Source organism: Anabrus simplex, chromosome 6 (genome assembly GCF_040414725.1).
Source record: "Anabrus simplex isolate iqAnaSimp1 chromosome 6, ASM4041472v1, whole genome shotgun sequence".
NCBI classification, from domain to species: domain Eukaryota; kingdom Metazoa; phylum Arthropoda; class Insecta; order Orthoptera; family Tettigoniidae; genus Anabrus; species Anabrus simplex.
Genome location: NC_090270.1, coordinates 304588632 through 304614157, shown reverse-complemented (window position 1 = coordinate 304614157; position 25526 = coordinate 304588632). Strand labels below are relative to the sequence as shown.

General features: G+C 39.1%; 1 protein-coding gene and 1 long non-coding RNA gene across 4 annotated transcripts; both read left to right on the top strand.

Moving 5' to 3' along the window:
- The first annotated feature begins 3814 nt into the window (after nucleotides 1–3814).
- Nucleotides 3815–25075, top strand: LOC136876507 (uncharacterized). Of its 3 annotated transcripts, XR_010860601.2 has the most exons (4): nucleotides 3815–3942; nucleotides 13762–13951; nucleotides 15674–15756; nucleotides 23785–25075. It is a non-coding gene; the product is annotated as an uncharacterized lncRNA (long non-coding RNA). The 3 variants fall into 3 exon arrangements; XR_010860600.2 differs by lacking the exon at nucleotides 3815–3942 and having other exon boundaries at nucleotides 13218–13951; XR_010860602.2 differs by lacking the exons at nucleotides 3815–3942; nucleotides 23785–25075 and adding an exon at nucleotides 20049–20083 and having other exon boundaries at nucleotides 13218–13951.
- On the top strand, nucleotides 4230–7353 carry LOC136876504 (uncharacterized). The gene is made up of 2 exons (XM_067150516.2): nucleotides 4230–4973; nucleotides 6289–7353. The coding sequence occupies exons 1-2, from the start codon at nucleotides 4582–4584 to the stop codon at nucleotides 7196–7198; spliced, it is 1302 nt and encodes a 433-aa protein (XP_067006617.2). The 5' UTR covers nucleotides 4230–4581; the 3' UTR covers nucleotides 7199–7353.
- Nucleotides 25076–25526: the final 451 nt, after the last annotated feature.

Genomic DNA, 25526 nt, shown 5'->3' with positions numbered 1-25526 from the left:
CTCCTCTGCTGGAGCCACCCGACCGTCCTTATTTATGATGTGTGTTATTAATTCAGTAGCGTATTTCTTTACTGATTCAGCAGCAGATTGGTCAGAAAACGGTAGGAACTTAAATCGAGGATCTTAAAGTGTTGATAAAGCAAGAGTTTTGCTGTACTGTATATTTTTAAACCTGATAGTTAGTCCCTTATGTAGCTCTTTCACACAATCAAGTATAATCGGGTGCAGATTTTCTTTTTGAAGCTTCTTACAAACAGATGTGAGACCTTTCGTCAAGATGATCACCTGACTGCCGGTTAGGTACTGCTCTGCACTCATCTCTACCGTTACATCATAGAATGGTTTCAGAGCTTTGCAAAGTTCTCCACAAATCGTCCACTCTTCTTCAGACAGGACTGGAATACCCTTGTTGATGAGGGCCACTGCTGTCTTCACCGCGTCCTGGAGTTTCCAAATCCTCTGTAGCATATGGTATGTGGAGTTCCATCTCGTTGGTACTTCCTGAAGTAACTTTTTGGGAGTAGTTGCTCCTAAATTTATTTGGGCTGTCATAAGTTTTTCCGTCGCAGTGGTGCTTCTTTTGAAAAAGGCAACAATGTTCTTCACTTTCTCCTGAAGCAAAACCGTGACCTTCAGGGTATCGCGCACAATTAAAGTCAAGGTGTGAGCGAAGCACGGGTAGTGTTTCTGGCCTAAATCGTCTGTCACGGCATTCTTGATATTGGATGCGTTGTCTGTGAAAACAGCTAAAATTTTCTCTGTGAGATGAAATTTATCAGTGATCTTCTTAATTCCCTCTGCTAGATTCTTACTACAGTAGGGCCCACGAGAGTTGAAGTCTGACGTTTAGCGCCACCGGCGAGAAAAGTTGACTAACGCTGCTCGAAAATGGCCTGTTGCTATGGCAACGATAACAGAGTTGCAACATTTTAGGACGCTATAATCACGTGGATTGGCTTGCTCTCAGTCACTTTTGTCGTTCATATTCTGACTGATTTATTTTCTCGATGAAGTATCGTCTTCCTATTGTGTTTATTATACCGTAGTTTATTCCTGAATTGTACAGGTAGGCCCTACCGTTAACAATCCGAGTTAAATAATAAAAAACTATCAATGTGGGTAGTGTTGTTCTATTCTGTGATTAACATGTGCATTTGTTGAGGTTATTGTCAGAAACTGATGATTTTGTTAGTGATTATGAAATCTTTTATATATATCGATAATGTCGTGTTCTGTCTTAAATGCTGGAATTATTAACACTAGCTTAGGAACCGGTCAAGGGTAAATGAATTGTATTAGGCCTAGGCCTACATGTTTTACTAAACACTCAGCCTGTCTGAAAGGGCGGTAGGCTGCAAATGGAGGTAACTATGACAACGCAGCGTACTACGTAGTTACAGCTTTCGCCGCTCACCTGTCAGACTTCAACTCTCTTGGGCCCTACTATAGTGTGTGAAACCGGCATTGACGAACACTCAAGTAGAACTGATATCAACGTGAAGTCATCATTTGTAAAATGAGCTGTCATGGCTAAATAACTTTCTACATTTTTAGAGGTCCAGCAGTCCGTAGACAGACAAACACTGGAGACGGACATTAGACGATCACGAACAACGTTCATGCACAGCTCATATTCTGCAGGAATCATACTGTTAGAAACAGTCTTTCTATTAGGCAGTTGGTAGCCCGGGTTAAGTCCGGCAACAAAATCTCTAAAACCTTTATCTTCTACTATTGAAAATGGTTGAAGGTCTGTTGTAAACAGTTGAAGAAGTAGCTTGTCAATTTTCTTCCTCCTTTCCGCGTTCATTGCCTTTGGTGGAAGAGTTAAAAATGATTTTACAGATGTCTGTCTCACTGTGGGAAGTTGTGGTGTTTGTGACGGATGGGTTTCGATTGCGGACGGGCCGGGTAAATTGTCAATCTGCGATCCTATATTTTCAATCTGAATTGACGGCATAGTAATGGATACGAGGTTGTCTTCATTGTGATCATGAGTAAAGGTAGAAGTTGAAGAGGCGGAGGTTGAATGGGTTAACAGACTTACAGTAGGATGCTTTCTAGTCAGATGTTTTATTAGGTTAGTGGCAGTAGATTTAAAAAGTTTTTGACCACAAATATCACACGAAGCTAATTTATTTACATCGTCATTTACTGAAAAATATGTCCATATATAACTTGTTTTCTGTTTTTTATTCATTTTAAATCTGAGAGATCACTCGTGAGTTACAACTTGACGGAACAGGATACGCTTCTGGAATTAACACGCTGTGGTTGTTGCCTGGACTCAACACTCGCTTGCTGTGGAACGGTATTCCACAAAGTAACCACGAAACATAAGCCTATTAACATAAAGAGGCTGGTAATTGTATAACAGATACAGTACGATGGAACAGTGTTCCAAGTTCACGAAAAACCGTCACGAAACTTTATAAGATATACAGTACGTACTTACAGTGCAAGATAATAGCTCAGTCACTAGCGGGAATACCAGTGTTGAGCACAACGAGCTAGCTCGTTGGTTGAGCACGTGTTCATGTGATCGTTTATTGGTTGAACGCTACCGCAGGACGCCTGCGCGGAGACATCAAACTATTTCATTAGCAAGGTCACAACATAATGCGATCCTACATGCACAATGTCCAAAATATAATTTATCAAATAATTTCAGTCAGAATAACATTCAAGAACCGATTCATCTTCGTTACATTGTGAATACCGGTAGAGATGGAAGAGGCTGAGTTTGAATGGGCTCCCAGTTTTAGACTGGAAATTTTGAAATTAGTGACTGTATATATTTGCAAGTTGCTTTACGTCGCACCGACACAGATAGGTCTTATGGCGACGATGGGATAGGAAAGGGCTAGGAATGGGAAGGAAGCGGCCGTGGCCTTAATTAGGGTGCAGCCCCAGCATTTGCTTGGTGTGAAAGTGAGGAAACCACGGAAAACCATCTTCAGGGCTGCCGACAGTGGGGTTCGAACCCATTATCTCCCGAATACTGGATACTGGCCGCACTTAAGCGACTGCAGCTATCGAGCACGGTAATTGTAGATTTAAAACGAATACAATAATGTTATTAGCTTTTCGTCTCACTAACTACTTTCACAGTTTTTGGAGACGCCAAAGTGCCAGAATTTAGTCCAGCAGAAGTTATGTTGCTTGCCAGTAAATCTGTCGACACGAGGCGGTCGTATAAGAGCACCTTCAAATACCACCGGACTGCCAGGATCGAACCTACCAAGTTAGGGTCAGAAGGCCGGCGCCTCAATTGTCTAAGCCACTCAGCCCCGCAGACTTAAAACAGCCTTGATCACGAATATCATACGAAGTGAATTTTATTGACATTGTCATTCACTGAGAAATATGCCTTTATGTAGGCTAACCTGTGTTCGAACTTTTATTCATTATAAACCTCAGCGGAGTTCTTTCGAAGTGTTACTACTTTACTGAATAACGATACGTTTCAGAAATTATAATACTGTGGCTGTTACCTGGACGTAACACTCGGTTGTGATGGAACAGTGTTCCACAGAGCTTAGGCTGTTGCCTCGACAGAACATTCATAGCGATGGAACAGTGTTCCACAGAGCTCAGATTGTTACCTCAATAGAACTCCCATTGTGATTGAACAATGTTCCACCAACACCACCTTTTTGGTAACATGTTACCAGGCTGGAACACTGTTTTCTTAACTGTTATGTTAAATACCGCCCATCTCCACTCTCGAGCCGCATGGATGTCGCTTGTTTCCTCATGGGTTGGAAATGGAAAGCAGTGCGATGCGATCACCTGTTGCTTTTCAAGGCCATGCGAACCGGTTTAGGTCAAGTGCATTGTCCGTGTTGCTATTTTGATTTTGACTCACTCGGTATTTGCAAATACAGTATATACGGTAATACTGTATGGTATTTGTGTCCTACCTGCATATCTGTTGAAGGAGTGAGTGTGGCAGTGTGCTGACTTGCTATGAGTTGTGTGCACATTTATACATCTTGAATTATAGCACGTGCCCCATTCTTGTTCTCTTCCATATTGCGTAATTTTATGTCTGTGATAATTATCGTACTTGTGATTATATGTGTGGCGCTAAGTTTAAACATGAAGTTTCACTGCATTTTAGTGGCCATTCTAATTATTCTATATTAAATTGTATGTCAGTCTTGGTAATTCTTACAGTAGTGTTTTCGAGTGTTACGTCTTTATCATCAATCGCGTGTTGGGGTAAATTGTTCCGTAAATTTTTAAATTTTGGTTCTAATCATCCGGCATGTAATGACATTTCGCCCTGTGTTAAATTCAAACCGTCATCTGCGTTGTTTTGGTGGTTATGTTTCAGTTTTATGGTGACATTCTCTTCGAGATATTAATTTGCTTCTGCTGCCTGTTTGTGGTCATTTAAATGTTTTCTGATGTGTCGTATTTTGTTCGGTGATTCCAAATTTCTGTTATTCAACATTGTCACTTTTCATATGCGTGTGCCTGTAAAGGCGGAAACCGGCGGAAACACACTGCTGTCACATCATGTGAACTCCCGCTCAGCTGAGTCGGCTTGGGGAGAAGATTGATGATGTCAGTATTATGTGGCGTGAAGATAGGAAATACACTGTTCTCACGTTCACAGATCACAGTAAATATACAGTACTTCGTCCGATGGCAGCCTACGATAGTACATCCAGTTCATCGGATTCTGATGATCTATTACTTGCCTGTGCTGTTTCTGTTGCCATAAGTACTATCTGTCGCAAACGACAGTGGGTACATGAAACTAATTTGCGGAGGGAAGAAAAGGGTGAATACCACAATTTAGTAAGGGAGCTAAATGCGCATCCAGAAAGATTCCAGATGTATTTCAGGCTGAACAAAGAAGAATTCAACTATTTACATAATCTCATCAAGGATGAAATTGTTGGCCAAAATACGCAATTTCGAGAAGCTATCTCCACCGAACAGAAATTAGCTGTATGCTTAAGGTAAATGTATTATAAATTATTATTATTATTATATTCTTAGATGCTATATACTATCACTTTACGTACAAATTAAATAATTCGCAATAAAATATTCTGTAGTTTATATTAAGTACCGGTAAATAAATTTAAAAAGTGCAATGGGCCGATGACCTAGATGTTAGGCCCCTTTAAACAACAAGAAAGCAGCAAAAAGTACAATAATATAAAACACCGGTACAGTCATAAGTTAAACACACTAAACAACATTGGAAGGGTGAGAATAAGAACCCATTAAAAATGAAATACAACATAGATAAAAATAAGTAATACAATTTTGACAGTGATTCAAATGTTAAAGTAAACAATGCAGGTTATATTAAATAATTCAGTGAGATAGGTGATAAATTCTTATGGATACTGAAATATAATTGCTAAAATACAGGTATAGTGCTTTACTTATACGAGTATTAAGGCCAAGTTAATCACAGTGTAACACAAGAACAGACTGTCGGTCAAATGTTGATGAATTTTCTTAGCACTTAATCTGAGCTTGCAGAACCACGTTACTAATCAGTAGTTTAATTTTTGTTTGTTCAGTTGATGGCAAAGTTTTAGTAATACTGGCCATGTGCAAAAAGAACTTATCAGTATCGTCCAAAGTTTGCCTTTCCTCACGTCTTGCTATCTTCTCCTTCTCCATGTCTTTGATTTCATTCATTATTTGTATCATTTCAGAGGTCATTACCTCATTTTTTGGTCGTTTACTTTGATTTGCACTTTGGACCTTACCAAAGTTACAAATCATATAATTACTTTCTTGCAAGCAACTCGGTTCCCCCCCTTAGTTCCATTTTCACTTGACCCGTTTCCAGCAGTCACATATTCAGCTGTTTCATCATCAGTTGTTATGTCTTCAGTCAAATTGTCTATAGACACTGCGTCTTCAGATATCACCACGTTACTCTTGAGTCTCTCTTTTTTTCCATAAACAGAAGAAGGAAAGCCATTTGGAGTTCATACTTCCAAGGTGTTATTTTCTTGGCCTCATCACCACTTCTCTTCGTGCGATGTTGGTTTAGTGCAGTTTGGTAGCATCTTCGCAGCTTTTCTCATGTTTCTTTGGCGTTTTGAGCTGAAAAAATAGAAGCCAAGAACTAACTTTAGTCTAATGACAGTGGTATGGGAAATATTCAGACTTATTTGGTATCTTATGCTGTTAGGTATTGCAAGCATAGGAATGAAGTATTTTGGGAATAATAATAATAATAATAATAATAATAATAATAATAACCATTTTATGTAGACTGTTTATTAACACATACATATTTATTTCTAGATATTTGGCAACTGGAAGTTCTTTCAGAAGTTTGGGCTTCAGCTACCGATTGGGTTTCAGCACTGTTCGCAAGATTGTAATCGAGGTCTGCAACGCCATCTGGAACAAGCTGGCACCTATTGTAATGCCTGAACCCACAGAAGAGATGTGGAGAAAATCAGCAGAAAAGTTCAAGGATTTGTGGAACTTTCCGAACTGCATTGCAGCCATAGATGGGAAGCATATAAATATAAGGTGTCCAATAAATTCTGGTTCTGCATTTTATAACTATAAAGGCAATCATTCTGTAGCTCTCTTGGCTCTTGTTGATGCTGAGTATAAATTCCTTGCAGTCGACATAGGTTCATATGGGCAAAACAGTGATGGCAGCATCTTTTCTAAATCAATCATTGGACAAAAGCTTGAGTCAAGCACAGCGAATGTTCCGACTTCCACTCCTTTATGTTCAAGTGGAGAACCTCAACCGTTTGTGATAGTAGGCGATGAAGCTTTCCCACTTAAAACATATCTGCTTCGTCCGTATAGTCGCTACCACCTAGGAGGAGATGAAAGCAAAAAAGTTTTCAATTACAGACTGTCAAGAGCTCGAAAGGTGGTAGAAAATTCTTTTGGAATTCTAAGTTCTCGCTGGAGATTATTTCTAAAACCTTTAGAAATACAACCAAAAACTGTTGATAAAGTTGTACGTGCTGCATGTTGTCTTCATAACATGTGCCTAAAAAATCCCTTGTCACATGAACCTGATCAGCTGAGCCCGGAAACTTCCGCTCTGCAGCAGTTGCAACTGATCCGGAGGAATCCTACACAGGAGGCTCTTCAGATAAGGGAAAATTTCAAAAATTACTTCAACTCGCCGGAAGGCTCTGTGCCATGGCAATTACCTATTGTTCATCATGAAAGAATAAATTGAGCGAAAAAAGAAAAGGACTGTGCAGTAGTGAGTGGATCAAACAAAAAACATTTATTCATTGATAACTAAATCAATAGGATAATTTGTATTTGAAATGTCTGTTATTATTGCAGTAATAATCATTAAGTACGAGTGAGGACTGTTTTCAGCAACTGAATGGCTATTAAAATTAGTACATTTTTAGTGCTCACCTGTGATCTTTAATTCCTTTCCTCTTTTGTCCCTTGCCTTGTGCTGCATTTGCTGATTTCTGTAGTTAATCGAACCCATATCGTACAGATTCTCATGCACCCGCACCAATTCAATTAAAATTTCTTCCATATTGCTAAAAGAAACAGTTTCTATTCGCACTTCACGTTGCCAGATATGTGCTAGAGCAGAAAATTTTGCTCCGCGTGAAGAGTGCTGTCACCAGATTCTATGCCACAATGATGTCAGCCGACATCAACAGCCGTGACATGAGTGATTACTATTATACGCGAACCTTTTCTTGAGCCCGATTTTTACAGGGTGAAGAGTAAGGAGGGAGCGCTGCCGGTTCCGGTTATACTGCCAACTGGATGGAAATGAAATCTGAATTGAATCGATAATATGATCGATCGATATTATCTTACGTCAACAACTGTGTCGCACATATATTATTTAACATTATATAACATTTCTCAATGCGAATCTTGTTACTAGCATGAATTATATAGTTTGGCTTTGCTGTGTAAACAAAAACAGTACTAGTTCGTAAAGTGTACGCCAGATGTCGGTATAGATGTCGAAGATAACCGAGGTCTACCAATTCAGGACTAGGGAGCTCAGGGCTCAAGAAAAGGTTCACGTATAGTACATTTCATACAGTGTGGAAAAGGCATAGCACATCTTTCTTGACAGGTCCGAACGTGTCATGATATGCGCAAACTCGTGTGACGTGGCAGTAGTGTGTTTCCGCCTTAAATGAGTCATTGTGACAGGTTGTACTTTGTTGACGCTGTAGGTGTGTGTCATTATGGGTAAGAAGTGGTTTCGTCCCATGTAGCTCTAGTATGTTTCCTTCCCTTTTATGTTTGCTCATGATAGTGTCATTTATGTGAAATGATGGAGCCCTTTTCATTGTCCCTAAGGTTATTTCCATTTTCAAAATTTTATTTGATAGTTACATGAGGTGTGCCGTGTGACATGTGTTGTTCTGTGTGTCTTGGTCATCTACTGTAGTACTTCGGTTAGAGTCTGTGTGAAGATGGGATCACTTGGAACTTTTATGGTCAGTGTCTAAATTCCTCATTAGCTAGGAGATTGTGGGGTCTTGTAGACTAATTGAAAATTTTCCTTGATCAGGTGTTGAGCCTTTTTATCGTGAATTTCTCCATTTTGTATATTTTATTACCAGTATATTCCAGAAATTGCTCTTTCTTTGTAGGAAGGTTGTCTCTGAGGATTGTGAGTTACGGTTTGCTGAAGGTTTATTTCCTTTTTTGAATTGCACATTCTTTTCTCTTGGACAATCTCATAGAGAGAGTCATGTTTATGCCACCATATTATTGATGATGATGCTTGTTGTTTAAAGGGTCCTAACATCTAGGTCATCGGCCCAAACCACTGTATTATTAGTCCAGGTTATCTGAGACTCGCAAGAGTAACTGTTGGGTTATGGATGTGCACTTTATGCTCTGGCGTTTATCTGAAGTCTGACCTTCATCGAGTATGAGATTCCTTGTAGTCTTTTTCCTTTATTGGATGGTCAGATGTGGGATCCAGTCACTCTGTGCAACTATGTGAATTTTATATTGTTCTAGGAAGATTTTCTTCAAACCTTTTTTGGATTTTCTTGTTGCATGCTGAGCTATTTACTCATTAATATAACTCCCGTTAAATTAGAATTTCCTTGGTAATTTTCATGGTGATATTGTCTTTGTTAAAAATGTCTTCATTTTCATGGTTTGTCAGTGCAATTGTATGAGTTTCTGGTTTTCTATGCCTTCAAAATTTACTATAATACTTGCATTCTTCAAAATTTAATTGCTCGGTCTGGAAGATTATGGGGTCTCTTAGGCTGAGTAGTGAAAGCCGTAGAGTGTTACTGAGCCTGGTCATCTTTGTCGATCAATGTTATGTAGCCTGTATGTAGATACAGATAAAGCTATATTTGTGTTCATTTTTGGGGCCTTGCGTGGGCAGATTAGGAGACTTCAAGATTTCAGGTGTTGAGAGTTTATCGCTCTCCTAGGAGCATGATATTGATCCTTGAATGTAGTCTCATGTGGTGATGAGATAAAGTCAAGTTGTATTGAGGGTGTCTTTCCCTTTTTATTATTTTGGTACTTTTTGATCTTGAATTATCTGACAGTGTCGTTTCTTGTGTGTTCAGTTGGTAATTTGGGTAATTAATTGATGGATCATGGATGTAGTTATGCTCGTGGTGTATCATTCTGAGGTCTGATTCTTGTTGGTATGAAGGTTTTTTATTGCATTTTCTTTCTTTTATCAGGGAGTCAGATTTTGGATATGTGCCTTTTTGTACTATTCTAGGAATATTTTCCACTTTTATATTTCATTGGACTGTTAATTTTGTTAATGTAATCTTTTCTGATTTGTATTCTCCTTGTAGAAGTTCATTTCTTGTCTGTGGTTATGATGCTTATCAGTAATTATATTGTAATTGAGTACATGATGCAGTGTTCTCCCCAGAAATTTTCCTCAGCCAGGTGTCAGGAATGAGTAGCCGGGCGGGAAATGGGGCGTAAAAATGGATATGATAAAATTTCAGTTTATTCCCCCCCTCCTCCCAAGGGCATTAGGCATTAATAATATCGGACAGGTAAACATTAATTGGAAAATTGAGCTATTTTAGTGTTATCACAAACAAGACATAACAGAGTATTCTAGTGTTCTACTGTTTGTTCATAATCATGTAATTGGGGACTTACCATTTTGTTGCCATGAAGTGCCATACAGGTTTGTAATGTCGTGCAGAATCGCTTGCGATTCCACACTAATTCTGGCACCGCTTGCGCATGACACTATGTGGCAATCAAGCTAAACATTTAGCCTAAACTCCAATGTAATTGATGCAATTATTTTGACAATAATGAAGATTTATCATTTAAATAAACAGTTTTCAGTAGTTAAATTTATTTTTGGAACACCCAATGACTCAAATATATATTAATATTATTGAACTAGCACATGTATAAGTTATTTTAGCCAGGCGGTCTGTAGAAACGGCTGGGCGGGTCCGCCCATTAAAAAGCTTCTAGGGAGAACAGTGTGATGGTACAGTTTAAATGTGATGTGAAAAGTAACCGCCTAACCTCAGAAGTAATGAGTTCCTTGTTTCAACATTTTATGCAAACAGCATTGTTAGCTAAATTTAATTATTTAATGTAATTTTACCCTCTGTTTGGAATACTTGCACTGTTTAAATTTGTTTTGCGTTATTGATTATAGTTGGGGATCATTGTATCTAGGTGTTAATATAAGGAAAGACCTTCATTGGGGTAATCACATAAATGGGATTGTAAATAAAGGGTACAGATCTCTGCACATGGTTATGAGGATGTTTAGGGGTTGTAGTAAGGATGTAAAGGAGAGGGCATATAAGTCTCTGGTAAGACCCCAACTAGAGTATGGTTCCAGTGTGTGGGACCCTCACCAGGATTACCTGATTCAAGAATTGGAAAAAACCCAAAGAAAAGCAGCTTGATTTGTTCTGGGTGATTTCCGACAAAAGAGTAGCGTTACAAAAATGTTGCAAAGTTTGGGTTGGGAAGAATTGAGAGAAAGAAGAAGAGCTGCTTGACTAAGTGGTATGTTGCAAGTGACTAATCTCATGTTTTATCCGTATTGAAATCTGTTGATATACAATAATAAAGTTTTATTATGAATCCACCTGTTCAATACATTATAATGTTGTTACATTTAAAATAACTTTATTAGTTAAAAAGTTATATATGGGACATGTTTCGCTCCCTTATAGAGCATCATCAGCCAAATCTGAATCTCAAATAATTGTTATTTACGTAAATAAAGACTTAAGAACTATTAGAACATTTTTGACAAACTTAAAACTTATTCTATTAGAAAATCAATAAAATATAAAATCTTTGTATACATGGCTTAATTACATGTGCTTAATAGGAAGATACATTAAAATTATGGAAGAGAGAGTACTAAAATATAAAATAAATAATATATATATCATGTCCAAAATCCTAGAAAGACGTGAAGATCAATCTTAGGAGCTAAATTTGAGGATTTTCTTAGCAATGAGATCTGGTAAAAAAGTTATTTAAGAGTCTATAAAGATTCAAATTTATCGTCAATTTGATGATTGAACTTATAACAGGATAAATGTTGGTCTTCAAGAAATTTAAATGCTTGTTGTCATGTGACCTCGACGAATGCTGTTGAAAAGATATGTTCTTATAGATATCAATGACCGTTCGTTGAACTAATGGATTTGATAAGGATGATTGAAAGGGACGTAAATCAACGTTTGTATTGAAAGCTGCTGCTTGGTTTATCTTGTTGAATGTCTGTAACAAGAAAAGGAATCTTGTAAGTAATCGGAATTTGTGTTGCCAGTTAAGAGTGTGCTTCTAGAACTTCACTTACCCCTTCAATTGCTGTTTGTCGGTTTGGTGTTGTCCGAGGTTATGTGGTGACTGTCTGTTCTATGTGTACTCCTTGTGTTGTAAGAGTGAGGTGGTGGTGGGTGGAGCGAAACATGTCCCATATATAACTTTTTAACTAATAAAGTTATTTTAAATGTAACAACATTATAATGTATTGAACAGGTGGATTCATAATAAAACTTTATTATTGTATATAAGTGGTATGTTCCGAGCTGTCAGCGAAGAGGTGGTGTGGAATGACAGTAGACGAATAAGTTTGAGTGGCGTTTATAAAAGTAGGAAAGATCACAATATGAAGATAAAGTTGGAATTCAAGAGGACAAACTGGGGCAAATATTCATTTATAGGAAGGGGAGTTAGGGATTGGAATAACTTGCCAAGGGAGACGTTCAATAAATTTCCAATTTCTTTGAAATCATTTAGGAAAAGGCTAGGAAAACAACAGATAGGGAATCTGACACCTGGGCGACTCCCCTAATTGCAGATCAGTATTGATTTATTTGATTGAAATTAAGAGAAGTTACATACAAGTAATATAAAACATTCATTCAGGTTAGGCAACTTGAGAGGGATATAAATGTTTTGTGTATCACATTTATTATGTAATGGATGTGTGGCAAGTATGAGTGTATGTTGTTTTATGTATTAATTTCTTGGAAAGGGTGAAGGTCATATTTTGGTAATCATTTACCTAGAGGGTTCTATTCCTCTTTTATACTCACCTGTCATGCCTATGTTGTGATGTGGTAAAAATTGAAATGCTGTATGACTTTTAGTACTGGGAGTTTTCAAGGAGAAGTTTGGCTTGCCAGATGTGGGTCTTTTGATTTGACGTCCATAGGCGACCTGCGGATCATGATGAGGATGAAATTATGATGAAGATGACACATACATCTAGCCTCCGTGCCAGCGGAATTAACCAGTTATGGTTAAAATCCCCGACCCTGCCGGTAATTGAACCCGGGACCCCTGTGGCCAAAGGCCAGCCCGCTATCCATGTTGGTGTTTGTGAAAAGGACTGTACCTGGGAATTCCTGTGCTTTTCTTTTTGGAGCTAAATTTTAAAATATTGCTTCCTTTACCTTATCCCGTGGTATGGCTGGGTTCCCATGATGCAAGGCTAAGTTCTGTTGGAGCAAAGGTAAGCTCAGTTGGAGCAGCAGATTTCTCCAGTCCTCTCGTAGGACATAAGATGCTGTCGTGAACTAATGTCAAGTCTTCTCTAGCGTGAGTAATGTGAATATTACAGACTCTACTTTTCATTTTTCCTTATTGACATTTGAACTCTTACAATAATGCAATTAAGTATTTATTATTCCTCCTATTCAATACATCATTGTAGTGCATTATAAATACACAGTGGCTTAGCCAGGATTTCAGTTTTTTTTTTGGGGGGGGGGGGTGCCCATGGTAGGCTGTCATCCAGAATTTTGTCTCGGTGGTCACGTTCCAGCCCCCTGCAGAGTAATCCCGTACAAATTGCCGTTCTTGTCATTTCTTGACATTTGTCAGCACGTGGTTATATTCCCAATACTGAGGCCTCTACAGGGAAATATCCCTGCGCATCACAAACCTGAGTGCTTTCCTTTCATTCAAACAGTACAGATATAATGAATTAAGTATGGCCCTACTGAGCCTTGCTAGTAGATTCTTTGTCACTACGTTAATTTAACATTTCGGCGTAAGTTCTTAATTTGTTCATACCGTATGTAAAACGGCTGATCCTCGCTCTAGTTTCAGGAAACCTCTTCCCCCCCGCTGGCTATGCCAGTGTAAATACATCATTGTATTGAATTGAATAGGAATAACAAATACTTAATTGCATTATTGTAAGAGTAATGTGAATATACTCCATAGCTTTGAGTAAAGTATTCAAACCCTTTCATTGCTAATGCAGTTGTCTGGATCAAAACGCCACCTCGCCCTTGTGGCCTGTTTCAGGAAAATGTCGCTGTTGCTGGTAAAATGTTTCAGCCCCTGGGAGCAGTTCCATCCTGCCAAACGTGACAGACCTGCTGTGTAGATGAGCAACCTTGGTGTTGGAGTGAGAGTGGAACTTAAAAGTGATGTCGGAGCATTGGTGGCAGTGGCCAAATCAGCAACACTGGATCCAGCACCAACAGGACTCCAAGTAAGAACGTGCCAGCTTATTTTTGCTATATCTCAGGAAGACTGTACCTGGGAATTCCTGTGCTTTTCTTTTTGGAGCTAAATTTTAAAATATTGGTTCCTTTACCTTATCCCGTGGTATGGCTGGGTTCCCATGATGCAAGGCTAAGTTCTGTTGGATGCAGTGTATTATTATTATTATTATTATTATTATTATTATTATTATTATTATTATTATTATTATTATTATTATTATTATTGAGTTATAAAAAACAGATCTTTGTTCAGCAGAGTAAAATAGAGAAGTGGTCAGTTTTGGCCACCCTATGGAAGGACTGCCTCTTTAGGTCTCACATCTCTTTCGTGCCAGGCAGAACCCTTGTTGCTGATGTTCTGTTCTGTATAAGAGGGTGTGAGAATGTTCCTCCCTCATTTAAGAAGATGCAAACGCTGCCCTGGCAAATTTCTGCACGTGATTTGTCGATTGGTTCCCTTGTTTTGGAAGGGTATTGCATGTAAAGTGGGGGGGTTATATTCTGAGATGCAAAGCTAGCATTGCCAATTCTAATCTTCGTTCTCAGTCTGAGGCCATTGCGTGGCAACAGAGAGTGCATCAGGGAAGAAGAAAATAGTAAATTTGTGGAAAATAGTCTGATACTTCTTGGTTTCCGTGGTTTTCCATTTTTGCACCAGGCAAATGCTGGGCCTATACCATAATTAAGGCTACAGCTGCCACCTTCCTAATCCTGCCCCTTTCCCATTCATGCATCACTGACTACCTTCAATATGTTAGTGTGATGTTGAACCACTAAATAGTGTGATGTTGAACCACAAAAAAAAAAAAAAATAAATAAAGTCTATGCTGAAGGCTAATAGTATAATAAGTTGTACTTTCCTAAACCACCTTCCTGAGTCGTGACTTAGCCATCCTCTTTAGGATAGTCTTTGTCAATACAAGTATTATCAGTACACTTTGGAAAATTACCACGACTGAGCTCGATAGCTGCAGTCGCTGAAGTGCAACCAGTATCCAGTATTCGGGAGATAGTGGGTTCGAACGATACTCTCGGCAGCCCTGAAGATGGTTTTTCGTGGTTTCCCATTTTCACACCAGGCAAATGCTGGGGCTGTACCTTAAGGCCACGGCTGCTTCCTTCCAACTCCTAGGCCTTTCCTATCCCATCGTCGACATAAGGCCTATCTGTGTCAGTGCGACGTAAAGCCACTAGCAAAAAATCCACATGTGCAACGCAGTTCGCACCCGCAACCCCACAGGTGAGGGAAAAGCGGTAGGAAAAAAAAGATGATCTGTTTCTTCTGTTGTAATCCATTATTAGTTTGAGACTCGTGATCTGGTCAGGACAGCACCTCCAGGACCTGAAACCTCCCTGCTATTGTCTTATTTCCTTCTCAAGTTGTGACCTGATTCTGTTAAGGCTGATAGTTGAAAGGATTTTGTGTGTTATGTCAAGGAGTAAGATTCCCGTGCAGTTGTTAAGGGTCTTTTGTCAGCATTTTTGTGTAGTCGGTGGATGATGACTGTCATCCAGTGTTCTGTTAGTTTTTCTTAAAGCTATGTTTGATGATGCATATGATAAGTTCCGTATACCCATATTATTTGCTTGCATGCAGTTTCAATGGACATGCTTCTTTTTTACACTTCCCTACCTTTTGTTGTAGCACAGTTTTCAATTATTACTCTATATCTAAATTAAATTATCTCATTTCCTTTTTGTTTGGCTAGCTGATGAAGAAACTGAATGGTTGAAGAATGGACATTAAACCCTCCCTGGAATTAATCAAAAACACAACCACTGGACAGGAAAGGTATTTACAAACCATATTTTTGGGTTAATATAACTTGCGTAGCATCAGAGTGACTAGTCTTCTCCTTGGTTGGCAGGGTACCATCCCAAAAATGTTAGTGGATTGGCGAGGGCATATCTAGATTTTTACAACCTTGAGAGTCTGGTCCACATTTTATATCAGTTGAAAGGAAAGAAACTGTTGTTCTTGCTATTGTTAAAATACATTATTTACCAAGCTCGATAGCTGCAGTTGCTTAAGTGCGGCCAGTATCCAATATTCAGGAGATGTAGGTTCGAACCCCACTGTCGGCAGCGCTGAAGATGGTTTTCCGTGATTTCCCATTTTCACACCAGGCAAATACTGGGGCTGAACCTTAATTAAGGCCACGGCCACTTCATTCCAATTCCTAGGCCTTTCCTATCCCATCGTCGCCATAAGACCTATCTGTGTCGCTGCGACGTAAAGCACCTAGCGCCAAAAAAAAAAAATTATTTGTAGTGGGTGGATGATGACTGTTGTCCATTGTTCTGGTAGTTTTTCTTACTGTAACTCAAGTAATGCAGTGGAAGGTGTTCTTGTCTGCAGTCTACTGAAATTGAAAAGTTTCGAACTCATCCTCTTAAGTTTTATGTATTCCTGGAAGAAGATCGTCTTTCATGAACTGCACAACAGTGCAACATACATACAGGGTAAACTAAATTGGGAGCAGTCGTGCAACCTTACATTTCACTCACTCGACTCACGATTTATCGTGATCGGATCAACCATGTAGCGGCCTAACCGGGATATCAAAAACACTAAAAATGCTTGAGTGTTAGGAGTTACAGTAATACAGAATCTCAAATGTTCGGGATAATATTGCCGAGTCGTAATAGAAGCATGGTTGGCGCGACCTTGAAGTTATTTGTAGGTAATGTCACTGGCCGCGAGCACCTGCTCTACTCTAGCCTACATCACCCCACTCTGTCATTGTCTTGTTATTGTTCAGTGCAGTTCAGTTCGCAATCAATGGCAACTGAACGGAAGCATTTCGTTTTGACGATTCGTCAGAAATTGGATATTGTACAAAATATAGAACGAGGTTCTACCATTAAACAAGTGTGTGTCCAATATAACGTTGGTGATTCTACCGTGTGGAATATTTTACGTAACAAAGACAAACTTCTCTTATTTGCATGTTCATCCGATGCAAACATTGGTATGGCAAACCGAAAAACTATGAAAAAATCTGCGTTTGAGGAGCTTGACCACTGCATGTTGGACTTGTTTTCACAGCAGCAAGCTCAAGGGACTACAGTATCGGGACCGATCTGTATGACTAAAGCAAAGTTTTTCTTCGAAGCTCTTGGGATGGAGGTTGATTTTGATGCGTCATCTGGATGGCTTACACACTTTAAACAGTGAGTGTAAAACGCGAGTTGTTAAGTGGAAATACAGAAGCTGCTCGACAGTTCAGTGCGGATTTTGGAAAAAATTGTTCCAGATAAGGGTTTGCTCCTAGAACAATTTTACAATGCGGATGAGTGTGGCCTGTATTGGAAATGCCTACCAAACATGCTTTCAAACATGAGCGTTGTGCACCAGGCTATAAAGTATCTGAAGAAAGGACGACGATTATGACCTGCACAAACTGTACTTTCAGTACGCCTGTTCTATTTTTAACTTTTTGCGGGTTAACCTTGATTTTACTTATCCAAAAGTCTTACCCCTACATTATCCCGGTTAATCAAGAGTTGAGTGTAGTAGCTTTGATAGTATGAAAGGTGGCATTAGATATGCTTCATTTTAAGAGTGTTTTGTACCATAATGATTTAAGGTTTCTATATATAATTAGATATACCAAGCACGTGACTGTGTAGTTTGCTATTAGCTTGAATTCGTGAAATAGTGGGTCCGAACCCCACTGTCGGCATCTCTGAAGATGGTTTTCTGTGGTTTTCCATTTTCACACCAGGCAAATGCTGGGGCTCTACCTTAATTAAGGCCATGGTCGCTTTCTTCCCACTCCTAGCCCTTTCCTGTACCATCATCACCGTAAGACCTATCTTTGTTGGTGCAACATAAAGCCGATAGTAAAATATATACAGTAGAAGTCCGTTATAGCGAGAATTCACAACAGTGGAAAATTTACTCGCTATAGCGGATTGTCGCTATATCCGATTTTTGTATAAAAGTCGGAAAACCCACCTACACATTAAAATCGGTATGAAACGGCGATCAGTTTGTTCAAAACTTGCATTTCCGCGGGATGATATCCACACTAGACTTACTTGTTTGTTATTTTTCGAAATTCAATACTACGTGAAAGTGTATGTTGAATTTCATTCTGAAAAAAATTACAGTACCCCGTATTTCTCCGAAACCAAAAAGAAAAAAATCATATGAATGCCTTTGTTATACAGTACGTATTTTTAGACGCCAAACATTAGCTTTCGTTATGCCGCATTCTTTTGCGGCTGCACAATTATTCCTTATTTCCGCAGGTTTAATGGCCATTAGCTTAAAATTGTCATCATAATAATACCGAAGAGAACCCGTTGAAAATTTGCCGGCAATACCTATTCCATGCGTCTCTACAATACGGCGATCCGTCAGGAAAATATTCTTGCTGTCTATAAAACTGTTACGCTACTTTTACTCGGCATCGGATATAACTGGCTACTGCTATACGGATGTCTGATTTGCCGGGTTCAGCCAACTTAAGCGGCTAGCGATGTATAGGCCTAATTGCGGACGTTGAAGGTCAACAAACTATTTTATTGTGCCACGGTATGGAGTTTCCGCCCTTGCGTTTTTCGTGCACATAATCACAATTTCATTTTCGACTTCTTTAAAGTGTCCTTGTTGCGGACCACAATACATTTTTTTGTAAAAAATACATTTTTTTAGCTATCTTTGTCTTCACGGTGATGCCAAATATTGGCTTTAGTTAGGCCTATGCCGTATTTTCTTGCGGCTGTACATTTTTTCTACATTTCCAAGTGTTTAATAACCATTAACTTACAATTGGCATCATAATATTGACGAGAACCCGTTGAAAATTTGCCGGCAATACCTGTTCCACTTATCTTTACGACTATTCATCACGAAAATATTCTTGCTGTCTATAAAACTTAATTTTACTGAGAGTCAGGTACAGTAGACGCGTTATAACTCTGCCATTGATTAGCCGTGGCCTTTCTAAGAATTTGAAGGCTCGCATGTTTTGATGTCATTCTGCAGATTTAAGGAACGTTTTTGTAGAGGCTAATAGAATGTCATTCCCTCTTCACTATTTCCTGAGATACAGTGTCGTTAAACGCAGGCACCGTACAACCGGTTGTCAAGGCTAGCAATGTATAATAGAGGCGGCTGTTTATTGTCAACGAATTTTGTGTGTGCGTGCGCATGCAGGGGTGGAAAGAAGCAGCGTGTTTACCGCGAGAGTTGTCAGTGGTATTCATTACTGTTAGGCCATGAATGCAAGATGACCCTTGATTTTTCGCATGAAATTCTGTGGAAAAAAACTATCGCCTTGGATTCGGGGAGATATGGTATCACTCCAGAGTTTTCTTCTTCAAATGGCGTCACCTAACCTAACCATATATGTGTCATGAAAACATATTTGAAACGCATGTAGAGAAATGAGCTATCCTCTGTAAAAATGTACATGTGAATAGCCTTTCCGAAATTTAACTAGATGCGAGAAAATATTAACTATCCTCTGAAATCAGTGATGTACTCTGCCATATCTTGAGGTGCATCACATTCTTACTTAATTTTGGTACCGTATATAATATTAAAATTAAGAGATCGTTTACTTCAGCCGTTCATTTTAACGAGTTAACAAGTGTTATCGGCCACGTTATTCACACATTTGTTACGAAAACTTGTTATTCTCTTTCATTTCAAATTTTCTTTAAGAGAACAGCAGTCTTTGGGTATTACTAATCGACTCCGACATCGCCTTCGAATGTCGACGAGATAACTCGCTAGTGGACATAGCGAGGAAACGATACCGAAGATAATCGATTGCATCCAACATAATCGCTGGGGGTGCATAAATATCGTTAACGGAAAAAATTGCGCGCACTTAATCACTCGTAATAATGGATGCGTCAGCGATATGGCTCTCGGTGTAACCGAAGGATGATACACAGTTTAATATAAGAATTTTGAAGGGACAGCAAAACATTGCCGGTATAACGGGGTTCTCGTTATATGCCGTACTCGCTATAGCGGAGTTCTACTGTATATGTAATTAGATATGTGGGCTTCCCTCTCTAGGAATCACCCTGTATGTTGGAGAGTTAAACATTTCAGTTTTTCAGGGTACCAGTACATCACCACCTCCATTCTTGCAAATGAGGGAGACAGACATATTGAGTCCTCTACCTTAGATTATGCTGCACAGGATTAGTTTGTATTTCTGAGCAGCATAATGTAGGGTGGTGTGTTCATGGAGCAGACCCTGGATAATTGATACATCATGTTCTTCAGTGCTGATATCCACTACGTACTGATGATAAAAATTAAGAAAGAAGGATAGCGACTTAGTTACAGTTTTTGACTGTAAGTAACTTACCTTATTGGAGTCTTCTTAGCCAGTTTTGATTTACCATACTTGGGAATTGACTCTTGGGACAAGAGCAGTAGATGCTATGCATCTGTTGCAAATATTGTGGTTAGATTGTTAATTTTGTATGATGTGGTTGTGTAGGATATGTGATTGGAACAGTATGTATTCATTGAATGTTTGTGGTTTGAGATATATTGTGTGTACAGTAGAACCAGCATTATCTGTGGTTCCATCAACTGTGGGTCCAGTGAACTGGGATGTCTGCTGCAACAATGGGTAAAACACTGTACATTATTTTACCATTTTACCATGGTAAGAATCACCTTGATATTTGTGTCAACAAACAATGGAAGAACAAAGCATAAATGAGCAGTCATGTTGTTACCTTGTCTATGTAAATTGGCCATTATCAAATCTTGTCTGTTGTGCATACTTGTTTTTCTAGAATGGCCACAAAACAGGAGTGCTTAGTAATAAATTTCAACAAAAATAATGAAATTATAAACTGCGTGATGGAGAAGGGTACCAGTGTGAAAAACTGTCTGCAAAATTCAGTGTTGGTGAACAAACACTTTGGGATTCGGTGGAATGGAAAGCTGAAATTTTGAAGTTTGGTGCATCGGTTGATGGAGCATCTGGATCGCCAAAAAGGGAAATTATGAAGAAGTTGACAATAGCACACCTCAACGAAGCTCTTTATGTTTGATGTAAACAGAAGCATGCGGAGAGTAAGTATTCCTATATCAGGTGTGGCGAGTGACAAAGCTGTATGGTTTCTTAATGATGTAATGCTGAGCTGTTTTCCTCTTCTAGTTTTTGGCTATCTAAGTTTAAATGTTGGCATGGCAGCAGGGAATTGAACACTGAGGGTGAAAATCTTAGGGGAAATTTGGTGGTAGCAACACTGTTGAGTTTCTTTCCTTCATTGAAAGAAAGCATTGTAACACCAGAACAAATGTACAATGCCAACGAATCTGGTCTTTTCTGGAAAATTATGCCTTTTTAAACTTTGGTCTCTCAGTAAGAGACTTCCACGTCTGGTAAACAGACTATCAATGACATGTTCGAATGTATCAGATTCTCAAGTTGACAGTTATAGGCCAAGCAAAGTATCCACAATCTTTTAAGGGAATGGATAGAATGCTGAATTTAGAATGTTAAACTAGTAGTATTTCTTGTAATATTTTCTTTCCATGGAATTGCCTGTTGTACTCTTGATGTTGTTTTTCATCCTGTTAAAATTTTAAAATAGGCCTACTTAAGGTACGTGTGAATTTGTGTACGACAGCGTTATAATGTTAAGCTAGTAGTAAGTTCAACCTGTGGTATTGTAAGCCATAGTGTTAAGCACTCAAAATCCTTAAGTTGTGTGTCAATTTGTATTATGATAATGCTGGATTTAAAATGTAAAATGGTAGTATTTCTTGTAATATCTTCTTTCCATGGATTGGTTGTTGTTGTTGTTATTTTTGTTTTTTAACTTTACTTTATTACACTACTGTAATAATCATTGCCACCAAGATATTTCTCAATTGCAATGTATTTGTTAATAATAATAATAATAATAATAATACAACCTGTGTCTGAAAATTTCAGTGAATGGTCTCATGAAATAAAGACTACGTAAGTTACGCACAAAACTCCTTTACTGGCCTTCAAAGTAATCTCAGTTAGCTACAGCACACTTTTGACATTGACTGTAAAGCTGCTGGAAGCTGGCAGCAAACGCTTCTTTTGGAATCTCCCGGAGAACCCTTGTCACGTGTTGTTGGGTACCTGCTACACTGTCAAACCGGTGGTCTTTCAGGGCTAACTTAAGACGGGGGGACAAAAAAGTCTGCCGACACTAAATCCGGAAAATACGAAGGGTGTGGAAGAATAGTCACATAGGGTTCTGCAAGAAACTGGGTCATGCGGATCGCGGTGTGTGGTGGGCATTGTCGTGGAGAAGCTTCCACTGTCCACTCCGGTACAGTTCAGGCCGAACCCGTCTGATGCGTTGCAGTAGCCGTTTCAAAACTCCCTCGTAGAATTCCGCGTTTGACAGGTGTACCCTGGGGTACAAATTCATGATGAGTAACACCATTGCTACCGAGCTCGATAGCTGCAGTTGTTTAAGTGCGGCCAGTATCCAGTATTCGGGAGATAGTAGGTTCGAACCCCACTGTCGGCAGCCCTGAAAATGGTTTTCCGTGGTTTCCCATTTTCACACCAGGCAAATGCTGGGGCTGTACCTTAATTAAGGCCATGGCCGCTTCCTTCCCACTCCTATCCCTTTCCTGTCCCATCGTCGCCGTAAGACCTATCTGTGTCGGTGCGACGTAAAACAACTAGCAAAAAAAAAAGACACCATTGCTGTCGAAAAGGGTGATCAGCATTGTCTTAATCTTGGACTTTGTGCGCCGGCTTGTCTTGGGAGGCGGAGAAGACGCTGTTCACCACGCCATTGACTGTCTCTTGCTCTCCGAATCATACTGGTCGCACCACGACTCATCTGCTTTAATGATGATATTCAACACCTCTGGATTTCGGTCACAAACGTCCATGAAATCTCCCCACGTTTCCATCCAAGTTTGCTTCTGCTCTGTCAGGTTGTACGGTACAAACCGGGCACAAATCTTCTACTTTTTTAAATGTACGTGAACAGTGGTCCTTACACTGTCCTTTCCTACACCCACTTCATCTGCTATCATTCGTAAGGACAGTTGCCGATCATTCGCAAGCATCTGTTGCACTCGTTCGTTGTTGTCTGGAGATGTACTTGTGGTTGGTCGACCTGACCATGCCTCATCCTCAACACCTTCCTTTCCATCTCAAAAGCATTTAAACCAGTCAGAAACGCACTTTCTACTCACTGCTTGAGCTTAGTAAACTTGCACTAACATTTGGGTGTGTTTCCGTTGCCGTTTTGCCTAGGTGGAAGCAAAACTTCATGTTAACACGTTGCTCCGTTTTGCAGTCCGGCTCCATGGCTAAATGGTTAGCGTGCTGATCTTTGGTCACAGGGGTCCCGGGTTCGATTCCCGGCAGGGTTGGGAATTTTAACCATAATTGTTTAATTTCGCTGGCACAGGGGCTGGGTGTATGTGTCGTCTTCATCATCATTTCATCCTCATCACGACGCGCAGGTCGCCTACGGGAGTCAGATGAAAAGACCTGCATCTGGCGAGCCAAACTTGTCCTCGGACACTCCCGGCACTAAAAGCCATACGCCATTTCATTTCCGTTTTGCACTCCATTGTGCAATGGCACGAGTCCTCACACTGACTCCTTGCGATGTGTTGCAGCGTTCAACTCAGTTCATCTGTGTTGAGTTAACCGATAGGGGGCACTTGGTGTCATGTCTCGCAATGCATATGCACAAGCGCACCGTCCGAACAAGCACCACGTACAAACTAGGCAACCATTCACCAAACCTTTCAGACACAGGTTGTAGTAAGTGAAGTGAAGTGTCTCAATCTCATTAAATCCAGATTCCAATTTTGTAGATATGAAGGACTTGGAGGAGTGACTCCATCGTGATTCTAATGAGGGGTATGAGTGATTGGAAGACCATGACATCATCGAACATGTACCCAGTGTGTACACTCAGAAGAATTATGGGGAATCCGATGATACCGATGAACTTCTGGTGGTCACAGCAGGAGAAAAAAAATCTGCTGTGATGGAAGTGATTTGGCAATGGGAGAGCATATGGTTGAAAAGAATCATAAATTTACAGATATTTCTAATGACATGGAGTTAATACATTCTGCCAAAAGGGAAAATTCATTAATGTTTTGGGAAGTTTAGAAATTTATCTTGCAGAAAAAAATGAGCTTGAAACAAGCTTAAATGAAGGAAGTACAGAAGAGAACCCATTGTACAAATTAGCGTTTCATCATATAAGGAAGAAAAACTTGAAGATCTTAAAAATTTAGTTAGGTATTCTCATTCAATTCAACAAAATATTAAATTTTATGTAATGATTATTTTCTTAATATTTCATTAATTTCTTTATTCATTGATATGGTGAAATTATGATACAATACTTATTTAAATTGTAAGAAAAGACAAAATATAGTGGTATATGTTTATACCTTGAACTGACAACGCTGATGAAGGGAATGGATGATTTTCCCGAAACATGTTAAATTAATCATTTTCTATCATTATAAGGTGTATGGACAACGTGGACTGAAAATAAAACTATAATAGTTTCTTTAATAGATTAACCACATTAGGGTTACAGATAATGTAATTCAGAAACCTTACCTCAGTTGGTTTTGCAGTATATCACAAGAGTCATCTCAGATTCTTAATGTAAAGGATCGTCGGTTTTCATACAGCACGTTACAAAACGTCGAGAAACTTCTCTCCACCTCAATGGATGATAAGGGTTCATACTTGAATCAAGTGAGATTCTTCTTTTTCTTCTTCGAAAATGCCTCAAAATTTTCTCCTTTCAATATTTCGCCTATTTTGCGCATAACGCGATATCCCTGGTTTTTTCAAGCACTAGTTTCATTTCATTTTCACTTCATCTTCTCTCTTGTCAGATATGTTTCAAATTTACCAGAGAGAAGATGTTTTAGAGGTAATGGAGATGCAAGAAAAGCCGATAAGACCTTAAAAAAACCTAAGAAAGGATCAATAAAACCTACCATTTTCTGGCCTTCAATGACCCAGAATGAACATGTGTTGGGCCTTGTCTTCAGACACTGGAGAAAAAAGGATTTTTCCTCAACTTCTGAGCCCTAGACATAATACATGTGCAACATCTATTTTAAAATTTATTGCCTTCAGATCTTTGTTAATTTAACATAACTGCTTATTTACAAAGAGAAATGAAACAGAACAACCTAGTTTAAGGACTCATCACCAGCAAATGATATATTATTTGCAATTTAATAAAAAATGATTGTTATTATTTTGACTTAAGCTTTCAACTACTGATTCTCAAGAAAGAAATGAACTGGATGTAATTCAAGCCTCAAATGCAGCCTAGAAAGTAGAAGAGCTATTAACTAATGCTTGACTGCCTTGAAAAATCGCATGACTTTTCATATAGGAATTCGTGCCAGTGAATTCTTGCTTTTGAAAGTAATTCAAGGACAAATATTACCTTCTGGGGCATATGTGAATATTCCTAGGCCGATGACTTTCTTTTGGCAGCTTTGAGCAAGTGCTAAAAATACTACATTTAGGAGATTATAAGTAGAAGTTCTCAGGTTCAAGTGAAATAATGAAT